Source organism: Clinocottus analis, unplaced genomic scaffold (genome assembly GCF_023055335.1).
Source record: "Clinocottus analis isolate CAN_PGR_092001 unplaced genomic scaffold, fCliAna1.0.p SCAF_1, whole genome shotgun sequence".
NCBI lineage: Eukaryota > Metazoa > Chordata > Actinopteri > Perciformes > Cottidae > Clinocottus > Clinocottus analis.
The window spans coordinates 15,148,242-15,172,140 of NW_027175820.1; the positions used below are offsets into that span (position 1 = coordinate 15,148,242).

General features: G+C 37.2%; 1 protein-coding gene across 1 annotated transcript; it reads left to right on the forward strand.

The window, feature by feature from the left end:
- Window positions 1–2,079: 2,079 nt before the first annotated feature.
- chs1 (chitin synthase 1) lies at window positions 2,080–23,046 on the forward strand. Its single transcript, XM_068574822.1, has 34 exons — window positions 2,080–2,126; window positions 5,695–5,830; window positions 7,003–7,188; window positions 7,634–7,835; window positions 8,825–8,985; window positions 9,404–9,479; window positions 10,014–10,132; window positions 10,685–10,862; window positions 11,142–11,238; window positions 11,377–11,473; window positions 11,750–11,871; window positions 12,372–12,467; window positions 12,927–13,091; window positions 13,198–13,345; window positions 13,851–13,916; window positions 14,018–14,193; window positions 14,274–14,332; window positions 14,922–15,122; window positions 15,242–15,410; window positions 15,655–15,770; window positions 16,239–16,418; window positions 16,533–16,637; window positions 16,740–16,857; window positions 17,600–17,681; window positions 17,767–18,002; window positions 18,193–18,302; window positions 18,434–18,515; window positions 19,150–19,303; window positions 19,491–19,595; window positions 19,926–20,036; window positions 21,282–21,419; window positions 21,531–21,610; window positions 21,928–21,994; window positions 22,543–23,046. The coding sequence occupies exons 1-34, from the start codon at window positions 2,080–2,082 to the stop codon at window positions 22,624–22,626; spliced, it is 4,269 nt and encodes a 1,422-aa protein (XP_068430923.1). The 3' UTR covers window positions 22,627–23,046.
- The last annotated feature ends 853 nt before the right edge of the window (window positions 23,047–23,899 follow it).

A 23,899-nucleotide genomic window follows, 5' to 3' on the forward strand; every position in this document is an offset into this window, starting at 1 on the left:
CACAAAACTGTGGAAAATCATTCAAGCGTAAGCATTGGCTAAAATTAAAGCCCTGTACTGACACCCAGTGGTAACTCACCAAATGTTTCACTGGCCAACAAGGTCAGCGATTGACACAAAGTGATTAGCTTAGTGTTGTTTTTGTGCTGGAGCAATTGCTAATGCATTTGACATACAGCCAAAAATAATGCTGCACAATAATCAATGTTATCAAAATTGCAACCATCTGGTATTTTATTTTGTCAAGATAACTTTTGGGCCCTTTTTGGAAAATGAGGAGGAGGGAAAGACATGGAGCAAGGACCATAGGAAGGTATTGAACATGTGTCATTTCAGTAAATACTCTTGTGGCCTCGGTACGTGATGCGCACGCTACCACCGGGTAAGATAGATATATGTTTTTAAATAAAAATGAGAATGACGTAAAAGAAATATATACATATAACCCTATAATTTTATAAACTGCTTTTCAACCACTAATCAGAGTAAACCAAATTCTTTACAAAAGAGGCCTCTTTTGTACATTGGACGAATACAAACAAAACTCAAAATAGACTGAATTTCATGGTTTAGGGTTAAATAGCAGAGTATCTCTTTATTGTCAGAAATGCAATGCAGGCTCATTGACCACAGTTTAGCCAAAGAGAAAGGAAGACGCAAAAAGTCCTGGCTACCAACAAAGCAAAGAGTAGTGAGTAGTAGTGAGTAGTGTTCCCTGCACCACAGGTGAGGTAGAGAATAAGATGTGTAATAATATCAGAGTGGAATGCTTTAAACAATTTAATTTGTTTATCCCAAACTTCAGAAAGCTGCATGGCATTACTATAACAATAAATGAAATTAGAAAAAGAACATGCAGCTTACTTATCTGCACAATATGTCAAATCTATAAACAGATTCATTTTTGTTTTAATCCTAACCAATCCGTTTTTTGGTTGAATGCAGGTAAGCCGTCAATGTGGAGAGCCAAACAGGTGAAATACAGTAGCCAAAAAAAACCCATAGCCAATTGGTTTCAAGATTGCACAACATGTAATGGCATGTCACAAACTGGGAAATACATAATAAAACATCACTAAATGTAATTAACAATGATCTTGACGTAGTACTGTAATAACTGTTTTTATGTATCGTATGAATACCTTTTAAATGTGTAGTTTAATACCGGGAAAAAGAAAGAAAGAAAGAGAAAAAGAGACGGTGAGAAAAAGAGAGCGTGAGTGTTGAGGAGTCCTGTGGCCACGTCTGTATATGTTACAGTGTAAACGACCTTTGTACCGTTTTATTGGCGCTCATAAAAACTGGATTTATAACTTGTAATTGTAGTCAACAATAAACTCTGATTAGTCACACCACACACACACACAAAAATCACGCACAATACACATGTTGGGTGGTGACGGTATCTTATGCCCATGGTTACCTTTCAATATCTGTCCAACCAGCACATACACATTATGGTTGGCATAGCTAACATAAGCTTTGATTATCAGAACACGCACACACGCACACACACACACACACACACACACACACATGCAAACACACCCACGCCCACACGAGGGGCAGGACCTAGCGGTTTATACGTCTCCTCCATAAGCTAGTGACAAACCAATGCAGACGACCAAAGGACTTTGACACAGTTGGTTTCCAGTCCACTTGACAATTGGAAACTTCTCAAAATGAATGTTATCTAAAAACAAATATGTGAGATTTCACATATTTTCATTCTTCTTTGAATACCTCTAACCTGCAGTTCAAAGTTTGCTTTTGTGTGAGCTGAGAGAGAGTGAGAAAAAAGCAAAGGGTGGATTTCTGAAGACCTGAGGACACAGGTCTAATCAACAGAAGAATTAAATATATCAAGGTAAATTTTCCTCTGTTTTCTTTGATGAGACCAATGCTGACGATGATCATATTATTTGTCTTCAAATCTATTCATTCTGTTCTTTGTCGTGTTAATGTTTCACTTCAAAATACATGGTATACTGTATCAGAGAAAACTTCTTGTTTGAATATTTTTCCTCTTTGAAACAGACTCTAAGTTGGCCATCATAAGGAGTGGCGTAGACTGGCATAATGGAGGAGATAAAATACAGAGGAAAGAAAAGAGAAGGAAGACACAGGTAAAAACTAATCTACTGTGTGTGTGTTGCTTTTTGAAGGTTGCTCCCTTTCTGTTTTGTTAAAGGCTGTGCCTGTTGTTACAGTTGAGAGACAGGGGATTATATGCAACATGAATTTAAGTGAACTACGTATGGCCACTGAGCCCAGCTACCAAAGTCTAATATTAATAATCCCGTCTGATCAGATATATATAATTGGGCGTTGCAGACACTTTCGTGTTAGGCAGCAGAAATCCATCTTCTTCTCTGGGGGTCACAATAATATTTGTATCCCTTCTTGCATTCTTAATGTTGCTGGAAGTACCTGGACCGACACAGAAAGTAGTTCACCCAAAATGTCCACATCTGCATATGTGACAAAACTTCTATCAATAGAGGGTGTACGCGTATGTTTTACATTCTCATCTACTTTTTTTGTGACTTCGCAGACTATTCTACAAGTGGTAGCTTAGCAAATTACTGCCCATACCAGTTAGTAAGAAAGTAGAATAAACAGAAGTACTATGCGTTTGAGTTGGCTTTAAACATTGTGTAGATTATGACTGAAAATAATGAAAGCGTTGGATCATATAAATGTTTTAGATACTTGATTATTAACTTAAATTATTAATTGATTATTACAATAGTTAAATTATCACAATAGTGAAAGCTGACTCATTGTCTGTTGATTAACTGACAGATTATTTGTTGAAGCTTTAAGTATTACTAAGAAGCTGTGACCTGTGAAAGCTGGTGAAAACTCATCATAAGTAATTTGAGGTGAACTCACTTATTCTCTGAATATTTACGTCAAACTATAATATTAGAAATTTTACTGCGCAAATTCATACAAATGCCGCAAATGCCGTTAGCATCTGTTAACTGTGCATCATAAGTTCATAACGAATACAAATACATTTAGATTTGTTTACATGCCTGGTTATTAGTCAGAATAACCATTAATGGAAATGCTTTTCACTGTCATGTATTGTATACAATCATTGTAAAGAAGAGGTCAAAGGTTACGAGCTTCAGTTTGTGCTCAACCACAACAACATACTAAAAGTCAAAGAGGTCAAATTTGAAGTGAATTTATTTCTTTATTATTTCACTAACGAAGCTGCAGAAGAGAAGTTTATCGTGCCATCAAGGTCAACATGTGATTAGCTGCATTAGTCTACCTGATTTAAAGAGAAAAGTGTTCAACACACCATTTAGACACACCAGGAAGCCAATCCACGTCCTCTCTGTCGGCACACGGTCAAAATATATTGACATATATTAATCATTGCTAGGAGGCTAATTGTTAGCAAAATATTGGTAATGGATAGTATAATTAAATTGCAATGCCCATTGATACAATATATCATAAAGTATTGTGTGGGTTTTCATTTGGTATAAATTACAGTTTGAGGAAACAGTTAATTTCCCTCGTGCACGGCTGTGCTTCCCTTTATTGCTGTGGCTGATATCATCCCCGCAGATACCGACTGCTGTTAGGGGAGTACTGCTCCATTTAAAATGTTAAATGTGCAGTACAGTTTTAATCACAGTCTGCATGTTGGTATCTCTGAGGTCAAAACAATCAGGGATGTTTCTGAGATTAGAATTGTATTCATTTTTAAAAATAGATTTACTTTATATTCTGCTATCTTCTATATGATTAGTAGAAAGTGTTATAGGAAAACCCCTTAATTTTTCAACAATAAACTTTGAAAAAAGCCAGTACTATGTGCCAAAAAGTATCTAAAGTCTGAGAATACTAGTAAATGACTACATTCAGTGTTATGCAACTGTGATGAGTTATACAAGTGTGTTGCAAGATCATCAGATGGTAAAAAAGGAAAATCCTGGCAAGTTGAGCTAACATACTATGTTCTCAGATGTGTATTGACCTAGAATAAAACACATAGAACACTTAATTGTAATTTTCCGACAGCTGAACGTTTTTTATTTATTTATATAGAGCATATTTGCTCTTCTACGATCAACTTCTTCCTGGCTATTTTTGTAATGACAATTTATGTATATACCTCATTAGAGAAGGGAGTGTGTGTCTCTCATCTCCCAAATACCCATTCTGCCAGCGAGGCTGAGGACGTACTGCTGAGCAGGTTCACCTGAACTCGCTGGCACTTTTATTAGTTATGTGGCAAGCAAGGAAGACCAACCACACCCTGATAATCATTTTGTAATTGACGCTAATCAGGCAGCAGTGAGAGATGGCACGAAGAATGATAAAACTAAAATGTCAACAACAAATTATACCAAATGATTCTGACGCCGCTGAAAACATGTACAGTGTAATTTAGACATAATTAACAATTGAAGGTCTTACTTCCAACCCTAAACATGACTTGCGTAAGCCAAATGCCTGGATTATCATCATTATACGTTAACAAATATATTTATTTTGTCTCAATAGCTACCTTGTAACAGGCCAATGTGCCTTCTTGTTCATTACTTTTCCCATATGTCAAACCCTCTTTATTGCCACATCTTTACAACCCCTTCCTTGCTGGCCTTCTGACCTCTACCTTTAGGGCACTACACACGCACATTCAGGAAACTACACAGCATTCTGTTTTCACAGAAATACAATTTGAATACTGTAATTAAAACATGTTTTAAAGTCCAACATCAGTTTATTATGTAATGGTTCCTACTGATGTTCTACGATCTTGGTCAAGTGAGTTGGGATTGACGGCCTTAGCTGTGATTAACCTATTGAGCCCTGAGTCCCCGACTAGGGGGTCTGTTCGAGTACTCCAGATCTGTTCAAGTACTCATATGAACCCCAAATGAGTTTTAATACTTTTGTTATTTTATATCATTTTTTTCAGAATGTATTTGTAAAAAAAGTTACACAAATAAATAAAAAATATATATGTCTATGCATTTTGATTATAACTATGAACTTCCAACATGATCTGAGCAAGATTTCCCAAAAATGTCTTTTCGAACCGCCCCAAATTGTTCCATCTTAATCTTACAAGGCCTAAATAACAACCTATAGAGTTGTCAGACCCCTCTTTGTAAAGATAATGACCTAAAGAATCAGAATCTAAAAAAACAAAAACAAAGCCTTTGCCTGTTAACAAGAAGTTTCAGTCAAAAAACTGTGTCATTAGGTTGAAACATTGTAAAGTTATAACCTTTATGCCTAAGCATGCTAGGATTGGGCATGCTGGGTATTACAATTTGCAAATATTTCTGCTTAAGATGTGTGACGTGGTGTTTGAAGAAACATCCTCCCACCATGGAAGCCGTCGCGGTCTAAATAGTCAAAGGAGTAAGAAAAAAAAACATCCCGGCCGCACTCGGTTACAGGGTTTATGTAATTACATAAACTTAACAGTAAAAAAAAAATTCTGTTCGGATATAACTCTTCCCACACGGCTTTACTGTATTTCAGCAATTTGAATGAAGTAATCAACGTTGTGCTTCCAGAGATCCTGTTGGAAACGTCACTGGACTTATTTTATCATTTTCTTTGTCTGATAATGGACGCTGTGAGGGCTTGGGGTGCTCGGGGTAAATAGGTTTTAAAGTTGAAGTTAATCAATGTATGTGTTTTCATGTGTCTCAGGGATACGTGGGATCCTTTCCAGCTCAACCCAATTGGAGCGGAGAAGGAAACTAAGAGAAGATGTTTCGAACTAGCCCAGTACCTGGTGGCTGTCATCGTTGGGTTAGCTGTCTTGGCCAGCGCCGTTATTGCAAAGGTAGGATTATCAGTGTGTTTGTCGTTTCTGTCAAACGTTATTCATCTGTTCATCCTTTGGGTTGAGGCACAAAGAAAGAAGCATCCCCGTAGAGTCTCCGACTCTAAACGTGAAGCCTCAAGCTATAAATATTTTTTTCTCTCACAAGCGGACTCTGAAAAATGTTTTTGTATGCCTTCTCACTATTAGGTGAATTTGCTGTCTTTTAAAATAAATGATATTTTAATTTTGATGTCTATCTGCAATTTGATGCAATACATGACGCATGTATTGTGCATACTGAATAAGCATTAAAGGGCTTTGAGTTATATATATATATATATATATATATATATATATATATATATATATATATATATATATATATATATATATGTATGTGTATGTGTATGTGTATGTGTGTATATGTATATGTATGTATATATGTATATATATATATATGTATATATATGTGTATATATGTATATATATATATATGTGTATATATGTATATATATATATGTGTATATATATGTATATATGTATATGTGTATATATATATATATATGTATATGTATATGTATATACATTTGTTGTATTAATCAGGCATAAACATTTTAAACATTAACAATTAATACCATAATCAAAGTTGTAAATGCAAAATTTAAAGGATGTTTCAACATAACTTTCCTTTGTTTTGCATCTTAAAAATTCTCTGTTTGTACATCTACTGGTTGTCATTTTGTGTTGCTTTACTTTGTTTATGCATTTGACTTAATGTTTTTGAAAATGAGGGTTGCCCCTCAATGATCTCAGGAGTATAAATAAAGGTTCAGTAAGTTAATGAATGTTTGAAAAAAGAAAATGTATAATTGTTCAACATGATGAACTTCCTTATTGGTGTGAGGACAATAAATCAAGGTGGAGTCCTTCGAAGGTAATCAGGAAGCAGTTATCTTCTTTATATTTACAGTAAGTACTGCTACACACAGCACTTTACTGTAACAGCACTCAAAATAAAAGGACGATGACAAAGGGAAATGTAGTTTTTAGGGTCTTTCTACAATCTCACTCTAAATAAAAAGATAAATGTACATTAATTGTACAACCATACGGCGAAACAAACGGTTGCTTCAGTTTTGTTGTGCTTTCCAAACTCTTCTTTAACATACACTTGATCTGTGCTCAATCAGGGCTGTCTCTTGGTGTTGTCAACCATGTCCAGTACAACCTCCTTGCGAAGCCCAAAGGAAAAACAGTTCTACATGCTGATGTTGGTTTTCTGCCTGGTTTGCCCCAACTTCCTGGTGTTTCTGAAATCCCTGTGGAGATGTGCCTTCAAGAGCTTTGTACATCCCAACATGAAGACCATGTCCTTTGTAAGTTTTTTCAAAACATATTCATTTATTCCATAGTCTGCTTTGATTGTAATTACAGTGAATAAGATAGTGGAAAATGTATATCATAAATCTTTGTTTGCACAGGAAGACTGAGCAATATTACAAGTATATTGCAGCAATATGTTTTTGCATTCATTATTTATGGCCACTGGGTCATGTTCCACGACACACTCAAGATTAGGCTATGCCACTTTGTGCAAGTCCCTCACTGCCACGTTCAGTACATTCAGTAAATCTATGTAAACAATAGAGCATTTTATTTCTTCATTGTTAAACTAAACCAGTCAGCGGCAGGATTTAAACAAACGTTGAAAGTCAATCTATATCTTGTAATGCCTAAATTTGACATATTCACCCCCATATACTCCCTAAAAATTCTGTAACCATGTAAACATAATGATGTGCGTTTTTGTGTCGTTTCCAGGTGTGTGCCATTGAGTGTCTGGTGTCTCTTGGTACTTCTACCCTGGTGCTCGTTGTAATGCCTCAGTTTGATGTGTTGACTAACCTCTTCATCAGCGGAGGAGTCTGTATTATTTCTGCCATTCTGCAGATAGTATACAGACTACAGAGAGAAACCTGGAAAATCCTGTTCCCAATCTGCTCCCTCACTCTTACAGTTGCAGGTAACTCTCTTTATATTTCCTTTCTAGATACAACTCTGTCTGTCTCCTATTTCAATCTTGATATTTGTATTACTATAGTAGCGCTCCACAATCAACATAATATTTACCTTTGACCTGATAGGAGGTGATTTGTGATTTAACAAGCTGACATGTCTTTCCATCTACTTTAGACCTAGGATGGGTTGAAGAAAAAAATGGTATAAGAGAACAATTTGTTATCCTCTTCCTCCTACAGAACATGTGCAGTAATAGATGTCATACTGATTGCTTTGCTCCATTTCCCCGCCCTGTTTTGAACATATTTCAGTCATAATGTGTCCTTAAGGGTTGGAACGAGCTGATGTGTTTCTAATTATTCGTCAAATCAGCTCTTTCCCTTTTTCCCCCATTGTGGAGTTTTCCATAAAATGTCTGGTTCAGTAAACATGCCACCCTCATTATGACTCTCAAGGCACGACAAACTGACAACTTCAGATTTGAGCATTTAAATACACGTTGCATGTTGGTTACGAGCAGCTCACATTGTTTAGAAAACATGTTTTAATACGAACAAACCTTGAGCTGCAAAATGAATGAAGCATTTAGGTAGCAGCTTCATATGAGACCAAGTAACAAGTTACACTAGTGTGTATGTGACTGCAGGCCTGAATCCTTGAAATTACTATAATGCAGTGCGCGATTGTTTTCCCAATTATGTTGTGCTGGCAAAGGATTACTGACTGCATTATGTTCATAGTGAGCAACTTTTTGAGTGAATGAAGCACTGGATTCGCAAGGTGATTCAGCGAGGTGGTCAGGGTGGGCATACAAAGCGTTCACATTGAAAGATTGCGGTTAAATGTCAAACTCTTGTTCTTTGCCGAACCTCAATGAAGGGCTGACAGTGCCTAACCTCTAAGAAGGTGTAATAATGCCTAAGTCACTACGAGTAGATACTGTAGTGTGAGCTACTAACTAACGGCTTAATTACTTCACTAACTAACAAACAGGTTACTGCCTCGTGGGGATTGACTACTATGTCCGTGTATCGTCATATGTGGATCGACAGAGCGCGGACTGCTTTATCTACATTGGAATTGGAATTTTCTCTTCACTCCTCGTCTCCCTCTGCTGGTGGGAAAATCCACTGCAAGCTACTAATAGCATGCAGGTATAATGTTATTCTATAATGTGTTTCTATTGGGCGTCACCGCACCAACCTTTCAACTATAAAACTGCTTTTTTTTTCTTTTCTTTTACATGAATTAGCCAACAAACTGGTATGCATCCCTTACAATCACTCCATTGTAGACTGCAATTGACTTTTTTTTTAAAAGCTGAAATTTCCCACTGACACGCAAAAAATGTTATTTTAATTGTTGCAATTTAGTCGTTTTATGTAATTGTACTGCCCACCTGGTCAGTTTTGGTATGTTTTTTTTTTTTTTTCGTGTGTTCTGATAGAACTTCTGCTAGATGTCGAACAGTTTTTGGCCATCTTTAGTGTTTATTAATAAATAGTGTTATTGGCTTGAAATTACTTGACAGGATCATTGAGACTTTTCTCATCTCGTTCTTTCTCCCTGCAGGAGAAACTGACAGAATTGGATGGTTTCAGAGACTTTGTGTTTGTCATCAGCAGTATTCTGAGGATTATGGTGATAGGTAATTATCTGCCATCAATTGCTATATCAACAGACAACACTAAAAAAAAAAAAAAAGCATGCAGACAAAATAGCACAGGCTCTTGAATTGTATGAATAACAACATCACTGTGTTTTGCCGAGTATTCTCATCATCTCATTATCAACATTCACACTGGAGAACAAACACGTTTCTGTTCGAGATGTTGATGGTGAGCAGAGGAAGAGCTCCAGCTGTGATGAAGTCTTCAGTTTTTGTTTTCAATTTTGGAGTGCTGTGCTGTCTATTCTTTTCAACAAAACACTTTTATCCCTTTCCATACATCAGCTAATTTCCTTATATTTACTTGAATCTCACTGTGTTTGTTACGATTTCAAATCAGTTAACTAATTTCATGGTTAACCTATCAAAACACATTGTGCTATTTTATATTGTTCTTATGCAGGCTATATTAAACATACTTTTGATATGTTATGTTATTTGATAAACACAGTACCTTTTATATGTTACCTGTATTAGATTATGTCTTATGTGACACCATGTATTCTGTTGCAGGAGCGGTATACCTATTCTACCATGTGCTAATTGAGAAATCCATTACCTGGTCAAACTTTGACTTGAAGGATGCTGACTGGGAATTGCTGCAAATAGGACTGGTGCTGTTTTTCTTACAAGTAAGTGGAAGAAAGACAGCAAAACAAACAGACAAAAAGATGGGCGGTAGATATTCACTGCCTATGCATATGAGTCACAGGCCTATACCTCTCCTCCCTTTTAGATCTTTCCACTTAAAGATTTGCAGCTTGTCTTTAGCTGCTAAATGGTCAAATTACATATTTTTTATGTCGACTAAAGGGTTTGCACAAGAAAAAAAGTGTTGAACATTTGTGAAAGACAAAATGTAAAGAAATGTGATCTCTGACACCGTTTTAGGGATAGACTGATACACTCAGCGAGATTTAACGCCCTGCTGATGTAATATGTATCCATTAATAATGAAACTGTTCTAATCTAGACAAAAGAGTTCACAACTTTGAAGTATTACCAAAAATCTCACCTGTTGATTTTTAGTGATTCCAGCAGGTTTAACTCAATCAGAACTGAGAATCATATCTTACTGGTACTCATTTACAAATTTAATCTAAAGTAACCAGAATAATGGAAAAAAAAAAATGAATTTTGCACCCCCGGCAGTAACTGATATTCCCCTTTGCCTCCTGCCTCAGGCTTTCTGCTCAGCAGCCTGCCACTGGTTTGGTGTGGTGGCCTGTAAGATTCATGCAGTCAGGATGAGTTTTGCGCTGCCATTATGTTGCACAGGACCTGCAGTGCTCCTGTTGGGACTGATACTTTTCATAACCCAGGCACAAGATTTGAATGGAGCACAGCACGGGAGCATCACGGGTGAGTTTATCCTTTAAACATTATGAGAATTAAGTATACTCTGCTTAAATGGACTTTTGTTTGAAGTTAGTTTCATTTAATTATTTTGGTCATTCCTCAGAAAGTTAAAACAAATGCCACCTAGTCATGTTGTCAATTGTGAGAAATTGACAACATGAAATTAGTCATATATACTTTGGATGGCAAATGGATACTTCCCTGAAAGCGCAGTGTGATAAGAGAAACATCATTTTACGTATTACCAATTTCCTAAAACATTACGCCTTGTTTCCATTGCAGAGTTTTGTGAAGGCTTGGCCCACTTGAGCCATAAGAACACAACCCCTGTGGTTTTACTGGAAATCACGAGGAGCATCTGTCGAACTTCACTCAACAGGTAAGTTTGTGTGTTTGTATCAGGTTTAAACCAGCAGTTGTGGCCCGAACAATTCATGCAGCCTCTGTGGATTATACATGTGCTTTCTGTAATGTGAGTAAAATGTCCGAAAATGATTATAGACTGTTTGATTTACAGCTATTATCTGCAATGGCCTTTTTCAATGCTGGCACTGGAGGGAGTGTGTATGTGGGCAGGCTTTGTCACGTGTACCTACTATGTATGGAAGATTAAGGTAGCGACACACACAAACACACACACACACACACACACACACACACACACACACACACACACACATGCCCACAGGCATCACAAAACCTGATCAAACCTGATCTGCATGACTAAATACCAGTAAATCAATTATGAGTTAGTTTTAAGCATCCATGGAATCTAAAACTACATTCTACTCCGAAATCAAATATAAACATTACATGGCACAATACTTCTCATATGAAGATTAGGCAGGAGGACTAGCACCTAAATGCCTTTATTGTTCTCCATGTCTCAGGTCCAGCGTATAGAGAGAACCTCCCAGCTCTTTGTTCGGCGACTGTATGAATCTGCTTTCATTGACCTCTCTCTGCTACTCAACACCAAGATGAAGGTACCACGAGCCAGAAACCAAGAGAGGTGAGATGCGTCTGACAAGAGAATCTCTCTGATTATTTTATCTTGTATTTTATTTTATTGTTCTGCATATATTCGAGAACGGTGAATGGACAGTCATATAATTAGAGTAATAATTATGTTTAGATGCAGTAGAAGCACAGATATCCCGTATATGGGAGGTGCAGGTGCAAGGCCGAATTAATTCAAAATATGTCGTCATGAGTAGATTACCTTTTGAAGCATACTTTTGAAGATTCTGATATTCCTGTAGGATAATGTACACTGTCATTGTTGTCATGAGAAAAAAAATGAAAAACATGCATTACACATTTCTGGATCTGCACATGTGGTTATTGAATGAAATTATTGGCACCATGAGTCTGTAACCATCCCCATCCACCTTTCAAGACCAGAGCTTGTTTCCTAGCCTGTTGAGAGATGTGCATGGTAACAGCATGAAATGTTTAAAGCTGTGGTTGAAAACCTCTCCCTTCCCTTCTACCCTCTTCTCTCCTCCACAGCCACGAAGACATACAGAACTGTGTGATCTATCTCTGTGCCACCATGTGGCATGAGACCTATGATGAAATGCTTAAAATTCTCACCTCTATGTTCAGGTTAGAGACACTGTCATTGCAGACACCTAGAAGTCCAAGTATCCAAAACACAACATGGGTTTAATTAATTTCTTACAACCTTTTAAAGAGCTAAAATGTTGTTTTTACTGACCTCCATCGGCTTCTCCCCTCGCTGCAGTGATGCAGAAGTGTACTCCAAGGTGTATCAGTACACCAAGACATTGTTGTTGTGGGATTACAGGTCCAGAGCTCACTTATTTTCAGAGAGAGATGTCCAATTTTCAAAGAGAGGCAGTGAAACATCATCCTGGTGTAGTGTTGCTCTTTTTAATATGAAGTATCCACTTCATTTGCAAACAACTTCAAAAAAATTTAAGGGATTAAAAAACATTTGCGCTGTTTAGCATTTTAAATTGTATTCTCCTATTTATTTCCTGGCACACTTTGTCATAACAAAAAGATGTAAATACTTGAGTGAATAGGCTTTTGCTGTTTCAGGCTGGACCGCTACCGAGGTGATCCAAAGGAGAACCATAATGACTGTTTTGACTTTGAGTGTCACGTTTATGTAGATGATGCTTACATGACTGAAAAGGAAACAGGAAAGAGACTGGTGAACACCTACGTTACTGACTTGATCCATGTTGTCATTGAGGTTTATAGGTGAGATCCATTACTCTACTATATGTCTTTATGTGTATCCAGCTATCCATCCATCCCTCCATTCATCTATCTAACCAATCTTCTCTCAATCGATCTATTCATTCAGGGTGTTTACCAACAAAGAACCAGATGATGTGTCAATCATTGAGACCCCCTACGGTGGCAGGCTGATATTTGTTATGCCAGATGGCAACATGCTCTATGTTCATCTAAAAGACAAATTACTCATCAAGAACAAGAAAAGATGGTCCCAGGTGAGCTGCAGTAAAGGTGTTTTTGTCCTAAAGGTGGCATGGTACAAGACGCTATTTGGTGGCCAACAGTAAAAGACTTGCACCAGGCAGTTCCCAGTTAAAACTGTATGGGAATGACTCGGGGCATTACTAAAATATATGTCTGAGACCTTTAATGTAGGTGTGAGGCTTGTCCAGTAATCTCTGACAAACAGACAAAATGTAAGACTATTTGCACTGGGTTGTCCAAACAGAAAGAACTCATTACTCCCTCCTCCACGCTGTATGACTGTCATATCCTAAACTAATTGAACAGTTGTCCCTTTTAATGGGCGATGGTTTGACGGTCTGATTCTTTAGTATTCTGATTATTCATGTTATCATGTCTCGCAGATCAACACAATTAATAATTGAAGTCACCTCTGTTAAAGTTTTTGCGGAACAAATACACTATTTAAATTGCACCAATGTCTTCAAGAGCCGGTCTCAGATTTTCCCACAACACATAACTGTCTTTGACTTTCAGATTATGTATTTGTACTATCTACTCGGCTGGAAGGGCTACATCGTCAAGAACCCTCAGAAGATCACAGTAAGACTTTTCTATTTTGTGTAAATAGTGTACATCTTACACATTTAGCAGTATGCGTTTAAAATATTTAAATGTCTAAAATCTCTATCCGGTTTGTCCAGCGGCAGAATAATCCATCCAGAGAGAGCATGATCTCCATGTATGGAGAGATTTTTCTGTTGCCTCAGCACGACAATGACTACAAGAGAAAATTCATCTCTGATGACAACACTTACATCCTGGCTCTGGACGGAGACACAGACTTCCAACCTAAAGCTGTGATTCTACTTGTAGACAGGTCAAAACAATTTTTTCACTTATTACTGGATATAAACCATGTATAAACATAGTAAATAAAAAGACTATTTGTATTGACAGGTTGAGGATGTACAGCAACGTAGGTGCAGCATGTGGTAGAATCCATCCTACTGGTATGGGTAAGTAGACATTGGTTTGGTCGTTTTAACAGAAGGTATAGTAGTTTGGTCAAATATGGGTCAATTTGTCTTCAAGCCCTAGACCTTGATTCTACTTCAAGCTGCTTGCCCTGTGCATCTGGGATGTGGAGCCAGTGCTGAGCAACCACGATGGCACAAGCTGGGGTTATGTAGGAGCGAGGAGCTTTCACTGGATCCATGCAACACAATGAGGCGAAGCAATGTGGCCAGTAATGCTAGATGAATTATTTATAGATCAATTATTTCAACAGCATATTTTTCATTCGTATCCATAGCAAATATTATTTATGACTTCATGATTTCGTGCTCAAGTGGGAACTTCTTTCCATAAAATACTTATTAAAGGCATGTGGCTGTAAAGTACATGCACAACACATGCTGGAAAGACTCCGGCTTCCATAACCCTCAACATGACTGAGTGGAAAGAAATAGTTTAAGGAATTAGCATTTATAAAGGATTGTCTCTCATTCCTCTTGTCCAAATTCCTTCTTCTCTCCTATTTTATCCAATTATACATTTGTCTCTGTGAATCTCTCTGCTCATCCCTTTGCCTTCCTGTCATCAAAGGTCCCATGGTGTGGTACCAGAAGTTTGAGTATGCAGTCGGCCATTGGCTTCAGAAGACAGCAGAGCATGTGCTTGGCTCCGTGCTGTGCAGTCCAGGATGTTTCAGCCTGTTTCGAGGATCAGCCTTAATGGATGATAATGTAATGAAGAGATACACTACAACGGCAACCAGAGCTTCGGAATATGTGCAGTATGACCAAGGTCGGTTGGGAAGCGCACCAACCATTTTGACCTCGCCTAGTTTTGTCTCTTTACCCTTCTTTTTTGACTGTTCACATCCATTTCTATTTTGTGTCTTGGGTGTGCATGTATGTTTCTAGGGGAGGATCGTTGGTTGTGTACTTTGTTACTGCAACAAGGGTGGCGTGTCGAATACAATGCTGCATCAGATGCATACACCAACTCACCAGAAGAGTTTAAAGAGTTTTATAACCAGAGGAGACGATGGGGACCATCTACACTGGCTAACACACTGGACCTTCTGCACAGGTCAGGGTTCATTATTCATATTATGATTATAATCAATATTAAAAGTGGAGTTTACATCCTTAGCATTGTACTTTCTCACTTAACTGATTTAGAAAAGCGTCTGAATTAAAATGCTACAATTTTATTATATTTAGTTCCAATTTTTCCGAGTGATCTACCGTCTATAGATCTTCAATCAGCTGTTTACTAAGACTTGTGCATTGGATCAATATTATATTTTCTGTTGTTGGGACTTAAATTACAGTGGTTCAGAGACAGTGAAGAGAAACTCGTCCATCTCCAGGCTTTACATCTTCTACCAGATGTTCACTGTTGGTTCCTCTATCCTTGGTCCAGCCTCTGTAACTCTCATGATAGCAGGTAGGTTCAGGTCTAATTTAATACGCTACAAGCGCTTTCTTTTTAAGAGTTATCAAATGACTGCAGTGGAACACACATTTTCTTCTTTCCTACCACTGTGTCCATGCATCTCTCATCTTCATTTGTTTGTTGTCAAATAATACAAATCATACCCACTAAGTAAAGGGAAATAATGTTTTAAAACAAGTAAACTTTTTCTTCTGCCTGTTATATTTGGTTACAGTTTGGCCGTCATTGGAACGAATGGGCCAGCATCTTGGAAGACTGTATCTAGTCTTCATAACACACCCATGTATTTGGAATGAATCCTAACACATTGTAGGATAGAAAAACTATACATATACACTTTTCCGATCTGATCCGTATTAGCTCTGTATTAGTCATTTTTTGTGTTGATATCTTTATCAAAGTTCATATCTCCCCCCCCCCCCCCCCTCTCTCTCTTTCTCGTCTGTCATTATCTATCAGGTGCTTTCCAATTTGTCTTCAAAATCGCTGGTACAACTTCCATCATCATCGCATGCATTCCTCCCGTGTTCTACGTCATCGTCTGTTTTGTAGCCAAGGCTAATAATCAGATAACCATTGCTGCCATTATGAGTATTCTCTATGCGTTCCTCATGACGGCGTCCTTATTTTCCATCATTGGTGAGTAAATAATCTGTGACCTCATATTTCCGTTAGGATTTTTTTTTTAAATTATGATGTTGTTAATGATTTAAAACCCTAAATTCACAAATGCCCACCGTATTCTGCTTTTAGGTGACATGGTGATTCAGGGCACCTTCCTGACCCCCACTGGCTTGTTTTTGGTTTCAATGACAATCATGTATTCAGTGACAGCAATACTACACCCAGAGGAATGGGGTATGGTTATATTATTTACTTTGGATCATCATTCACTATGATTTTAACAGTGTTGTGGTATATCCTGTTAACAGTTTTATGTTATGTAATTGTCTCTTTCAGGGATGATTATTTATGGTCTGATGTATTTCATCTGTATCCCTAGTGGATACCTTCTACTGACCATCTACTCACTTGTTAACATGCACATCGTTACATGGGGCACAAGGGAATCCAGCAAGTAATGTACCAATCTTCTAATAATTATCTTCCAATAACTGAATTTTTAACGTACAAGGATATTAAGCAAAGAGAAGCAGGCCGCAATCCCCCTAACTTACAAATATAATCATCCAATGATCTAAAGCCAATATAGAAGTTGATTACCTGACTTCTGATTTTAGCACAAATGGTGTTAAGAGGAATGAACAACTAGAATAAGGAAGAGCAAAAGCAGTAAAAAAAAAAAAAAAAAATTAAAAAACCGTTGGAGACTAAGTAGTATTTCAAAAGGGGGAAGAATTCTTCCTTAGTATCAACATACTAAAAATATATGTGATACAAAAATAATTGAATCAATCAACCTCCGTTTGTATGGCATTCATGAGCTAATACAGACACGTCAAACATGAAACAGGACAAGAGGAAATCTGGGTTTAATCTCGAAATATTTGAAATATGAAATTCTCAAAAGCAAGACATAAAATATCTAAAGTCCAGTAACTGAAATATTAAGCAAACTAAAAACAAACCAAAAGGTGAATTCAGGGTATATAATGAGATGTAAGGGACAATTATGTAGAATTTAATATGACGAAATCCATCCAGTCATCTATTATTTATTTATTTTTTTGGCTGCTTATCCAGTTTAGGTCATAGTGGCAGCAGCCTATGTATGGCCAATGTCATTCTTAATAATCACTCACTGTCTGTATACTAATATGAGTCTTTTCTCACTGCCCATCATTCTGTTTGTCTGCCAGGGGAGAAGGAGAAGTGAAGAAAAACCACAACATTCTGTGTGACAGAAACTGTAGACTTTGCTGCTGGGACATGAAGTTACAGGTACTGTTACCAAACAACCACTGGCAAGACTTCCAGAGGATAACTATAAGGACAGGTTAAGTAACGTGATCTTGTTGCTTTGCAGGTAACACAGGAATCAGAGAATCTGATGCTTCAACAGATCACTGGCCAGACTGCACAGCAGGCATCTCCACTTCCCATTACCAACCAGGACTCAATTCAACAAGCAGCAGCAAAGATGGAACCTGAAGCCAAAGTTGATACAAACACAGAAAACGATGAGGAAGAAGCTAAGAAACCTCTAACTGACCAACATAATTGGATGGCAATAAAAGGCAATGAAACTGCTTCCAGTAGCAGGTATTTATTTGTCTTTTCTTCCTCCTCTACTGTTTATCAATAATCTATTCTGTCGATAAATATTTCAGTCAATCAGCCATCACCAATCTGTACAGCCGTAAAGTTCATCAGCTGTCATTAGGCAATTACACACTTCTTATGTACAATCCATACTCAACACTCGCAAAAATATGTGTGTGCCTGTGTGCAGTGGTGGCAGCATCAACAAAAAAAGCATGTCACAAAGTTTATACGACGACGATGTGGAGGATTACGACCTGATGATTGCTGATCTCGAGGAAACAGACCTTCCTGTCAGCGGTAAGAAGCACTAAAAGTATATTTGTGCTAAATGTTATGTATTGTAAATCATACAGTTAATTACACAAAACAAAGTATGTATAGCAGATACTATATTTACATTATTGGTGTGTGTGTGCATGTTTGTGTAGACTGGGTAACACCGGTGAAGGCAGAATTTTTGAAGAAGCTGACTTACGCCAACATGAAGAGAAATCTACAGGAACAAATACGGTAAATAAATAAAATTGAGGAGAGAAATGTAAAGTAGTTGTATGTTCTTTATCACAAGTCTTTTGTTCAAATGTTCACAACAACTGTGGAAATGTTTGCACAAATTGACCATTGAATTTAACTTAAAAAACAAATAGATTAACTTGTTTGTGTCCATTTGTAAACATGTGCCTCATTTGTTAATTACTTATGTTATCTTAAGTTATTGTTATTTATGTTTAACTTATGCTAAAACTTGTATGCAAAGTTTCCATTGATGATGAAAGACTATAAAATGTATTGCATACTCATGTGTGCATGCTGTATACTTGTGTGTGTGTGTGTGTGTGTGTGTGTGTGTGTGTGTGTGTGTGTGTGTGTGTGTGTGTGTGTGTGTGTGTGTGTGTGTGCATGCGTGCATGTGTGTGTGTGCACGTGAGAGATTGATGCCATCTGGGCTGAACTCCTCACTGTTTGTTTGTTTTGTCTTGAGTGAAGGTAAATCAGCTAAGAAAGATTTGTCTTGCCTGATAATATGTTAAGCACAAACACACACACACACACACACACGCACACACACGGTTGTATCAGCTAAAACTGTGCAATTGCAACCGTATAATTATACTTTTGTTTTGTGCATTTTTTTTGTCCGCAGATACACACTCCGTAACAAGAATGAGGATGACGTGTGTGAGGAGTTGGTCCTAATGTTAACAGACACCCTTAATGGAGAGCTCAGTGGAGTGGGGCCTGAAGACGTTGTGTCAGATAGCAAGCTGGATGAGCTGGAGCATGCCCTGGAAGAGCATGTAATAATAATAACAACACATGAAAAAGGAATCACCATGCATAATTGTATTTTATCACATTACAATGCTTCTATTTCAGGACTTCTATTGTTACAATCTCAAACTGTATAATAATGCCAAAAAGGAGGAGGAGATTAATTGTTGTTGAATATCACTGAATCACTAACTGACTTTCTGTATTTCATAGTCTCGGCGTATCCTTAGAAGCAGTCAAATGGAGAAATTAGAGAAGAGAGTAAAAGCAGCGATTAAGAAAACACTCACCGCCCCACAAGTAAAAAAACTTGATGAGGTAAGAAGCTGATTCAGCTCCGGAGTCTGTGTGAAGTAAATACGGTAACAATATCGACCACGTCAGTGTTGGCTAAAGAGATTTAAATATTTACATGTTTTAAGATTAACAAATAGTAACCTATGGGTAAAATGGGTAATCAAGAAAATGTATTGCTATAACAATAACTTACACCTGATCGGTGTAAGAGGGTAAGGTGACAAAGTCAGCTCTGTAAATGTTCTACCTCAATGTCACCCATGGGGCCATGAAGGTGCTCAAGTTATCCATTCGTTCCCCTTTTGCCTTAATTAAAAAAATATTTGTATATGTGCATTTGTGTGTCTTTAGGGCGAGCAAGACTTCTGGAACAAGTTACTTGAACGCTACTTGAAGCCTATTGTTGACAGTAAATCATATCTGGAAGAAGTCACCAGAGAACTAAAGTCACTACGCAACAAGGTCAGCCATCTTTAATTGTTCATACAAATCATTTGCTTTGTTTTTCATGAATTCTGGTCTTGGGAACAAACGACACTATATGTAACGATGATACTTTGAGCACCACCACTGATTCATCACATGCTCTAATTAGAATTTGCTGACTTTATTATGCTGTGCTCAGAATACAAGTTTAAAAATCATAACCAATTTTGATACCATGTTGATTCACAGAGATAAGGAGACACTTCACAGATATTCATCCCTCTCATCCTAAACTTGCACACACGACAAGATGTTAAAATCATAATCCGTCACACACAACAGGATATTGTTATGATTGACGTGCCAGAGGAAGCAATACCTCATGTGATTTCATGGGGAAGCCCACATAACAAAATGGAAACTCATGTGGAGCAACTACTTGCAGCTGTAATGCTTTGCAAAAAAAACAGAAGCAGATGGCGATGAGAAATTGTTCGGGGAGACACGTTTAACATGCGTTGATTATTCCAGTGACTCTCAGGGGTTCGTATCACTCTGCCAGGGGGTCCATGAAACAATTTGCTATGAATTATACAAGTAATGTATCATTAAAATGTGCATATCTACAGATGGGGACCATTTTCACCCATAAAACCAGCATAATGTGTCCGTGGCTCCCACTCGCTTAAGCTTTGGGCCAATAGAAGCTCTGGTACAACCCGTCATGCATCAGTCACGTGACGCACTCCAATGCAAACATTCAAATCAAACCTTTCATTTTACTTAATAGACTTAATTACTATGATGAGGTATGCGACACTGCTACGACAAATTGTTATGATTTGTCCCAAGCTTTCTGCCAATGAATTGAATAAGGAGCCATAGGTTAAGTATTTATTGTTCAAACACTTACTGGAATAAAAGAAAAATCATCTTAAGACTGGTAATCTTAACTTCTGATTTGTCTTGCTAGTGCTTATTTCCTGAAGGCTTTTGATAAGACCAACTGCTTGGAAAGTATGCTGTCAACTTGAGTCAAAGTGCAATTTGTTTTTAATGATTGTTTAAAATGATCTAAGTGGTATTAGTATGATTCAAATTGATATGCATTTGTTTTTCACAATGAAACAGGTCTGAATTAAAAGGTTTTAGGGTACAAATAGTTTCAATGGCATCTAAGGGTACAAATGATCGTAAGCATATACTTACTAAAACTGACATGATGTTCGTAATTGGTATGAAGACTTAAAGAGTATCATGTAATTCTTCTTCCTCCCAAAGGCTGTGTTCCTGTATTTCATCATCAATGTGCTGTGGGTTGTTGCTACCTTCTTCCTGCAAGCCATTGGAACTGATGTCATCAGCATCAAGATCCCTAAATACTTTCCGAACGGAACTGAATCTGGAGAAATGCTCCAGGTTGGGACAGACCGATAGTTAAACGAGGACCGTGTCATCTTTTGGAAAGTTTGTCAGTTCTGCTGTAATCCTGCTGAAAGTTAACCCCATTAATGTATTTTGTGTTGATAGGTGGAGCCTCTCAGTTTGATGTTCCTGTTTTCATTTGCGATCCTTCTTATTATCCAGTTTATTGCCATGTTATATCACAGGTACACAATCTCACACATAAACAACCTTCTGTATGTGCTGCGCACCCACTGAAACTTCATTTGCAGCTGTAATATCAGACTTGTATTTGCCTCACAGCTAACTCACAGACTGACCCTGAAAACTTTCAGATACTTGACGTTTATTATGTGGCATAGACATAACAAAGCTATTACTGGTATAAGATATTTTCCCACACAATGAGCAGGAAAACTTGTACTCGTACATACCTGCCATTATGGAAAATTATAATTCATTCTGTTTTTCTTGAAACTATTGTAAATTTATTTTCTAATATTAATTTTCTAATACTTTGTAGAGTCTACACTCTGATCCATGTGGTTTCCTATCGCAGCACAGAGAAAGACTACAAACCAAAAGACGATGTAAGTAACAACGCTCAAATACACACTAGAATGCAACGGCCCACCAAAGTCTAATTTGTCACAACAAGACTTAAAAATTAATCAAAAATATTTTAACATTTTTCAACATGTGGGCTTATAAGGAGTCCGAGAGCAAGGAAACACTGCTCAAGCATTATTACACAACACACTAAACCACATCCCCCAGTTGTTACAAAGAGAGGATGATGTTACGACACAATTATGATTCAATAAAAAATAAAACAATGCATGTGTGATATACATTATTAATGCATGTTATATTTATGAAAAGATATTTGTATAAAAAGAACTGCAAAGCTTAAATCTAGTTGTAAATAAAGGGAAAACCAATCTTGACTAACACAGGAATAATGATACTTTTAAAGCTCCATATGAATGCAGTATTTCTCAGCAATGGGTTATTAAAGCTCATTACTCATTAGCACAGCCTAAAAGAAAAGGAAGAATGATAGAAATCCAAAAAGCAACGACCAGACGTCTGCAAATGCTACAAAAATCAATGTTTTCAATGTTTTTCTTTCACCTAGGAGGAGGAGGAGGAATATGATGATGGCTTGACTCTGGAGAACCCAAGAGCCAAAGGATTTGAATTTGAAAATGATGACCTGTAGTCCAAAATAACCAACTGGAAGCAGTGAAACCCAGTGGCAACCAACCAGCGGGTCTCTCACTACCTAAAGGCTGCCAATCAAACAATCCTTTTTTTCAGCTCTCACTAAATACAGCAAATGTTATGAATTGAACAGTATAATCTTTGTAGACAGGTCATGTCTTAATCTGGAAATCAACTGCAGCTCTTCCACAGCTGCTGTTTTGCCTCCAAGCAAGTAAGGGTTGAGTGGCAAAGGGGAAATCAATTAAAATAGTTTCAATATGCTTTGTTTAACAATAAAACATGGGAAATTGTTAAGAAGTGAGCTCACGTTCTACATAATGGAATCTGAGTGTTTTTTTTAACAGTCAGGTGTTTTGTTTGAATGTATCTACTCTTAAAAGACTTGTATTTACTGTATTTAAAGTGTGGTTGAATGCATCCGATCCTCATACTAATGAATGTCCTTATCTAAATCAAAGGTTTAAAGATAGAGGGTGTCATGTGGTATGGACTGCACATCTCATTTAAGGCTCATTGAGGCAGATTGAAAATAAAACTGAGGAAAAACCCTTTTATCCACTGAAAATAATTAGACATTTTACAGAAAAATCTGTCTAATTTGTATTTTTTTTCTTCTTCCTATGTGCCTGCAACTCAATCTTTAGTTGTTTATTTGTCCAAGTAAATTTGTTTTTGAGCTCATCTATCCAAGTTAATGTATGTATGAGCTCCTCGTCTAGTCAGGTTAAAATAATCAAATACTTGAATGTGTTGCTCCCAGCAAACAGTGAACATCCTTCAAAGATTTTTAAATGCAACATTTGCACATGAAATATTTTAAGAAATACTTCTAACATTGTATTGTTAAACTTTGTGTATTTTAAAGTCTGGTGTAATTCAGTTTCCTTGTCAAAATGTCGTCAACATGGTATCGTATACAAAATGTAACAACGCACTTTACATAGAGATAGCATGTTCTTGCAAAGATAAACTCCCTCGGAAACTACTGAATTGATCAAATCAAATAATTCATCAATCTCTTTGTATTGTGAAATAAAGACACTCTTCTCATCTCATAAACCTGCTTGATATGAGGAAAATATTAAATTGACATATTAGATACAAAACAAAAAAATGTTCTTCCAATTATTCTAGACATGTGTTGATTGGACAATGTCAGAAGCAGTATATAGTTTCTCCTGTGTGGTGCGCTCTCCTGGCAGTCTCAACCTAACAGATACAACTACATTGTTTGTAATCCAGTTTGTACCTAAAGGCCAGTTGAAGTT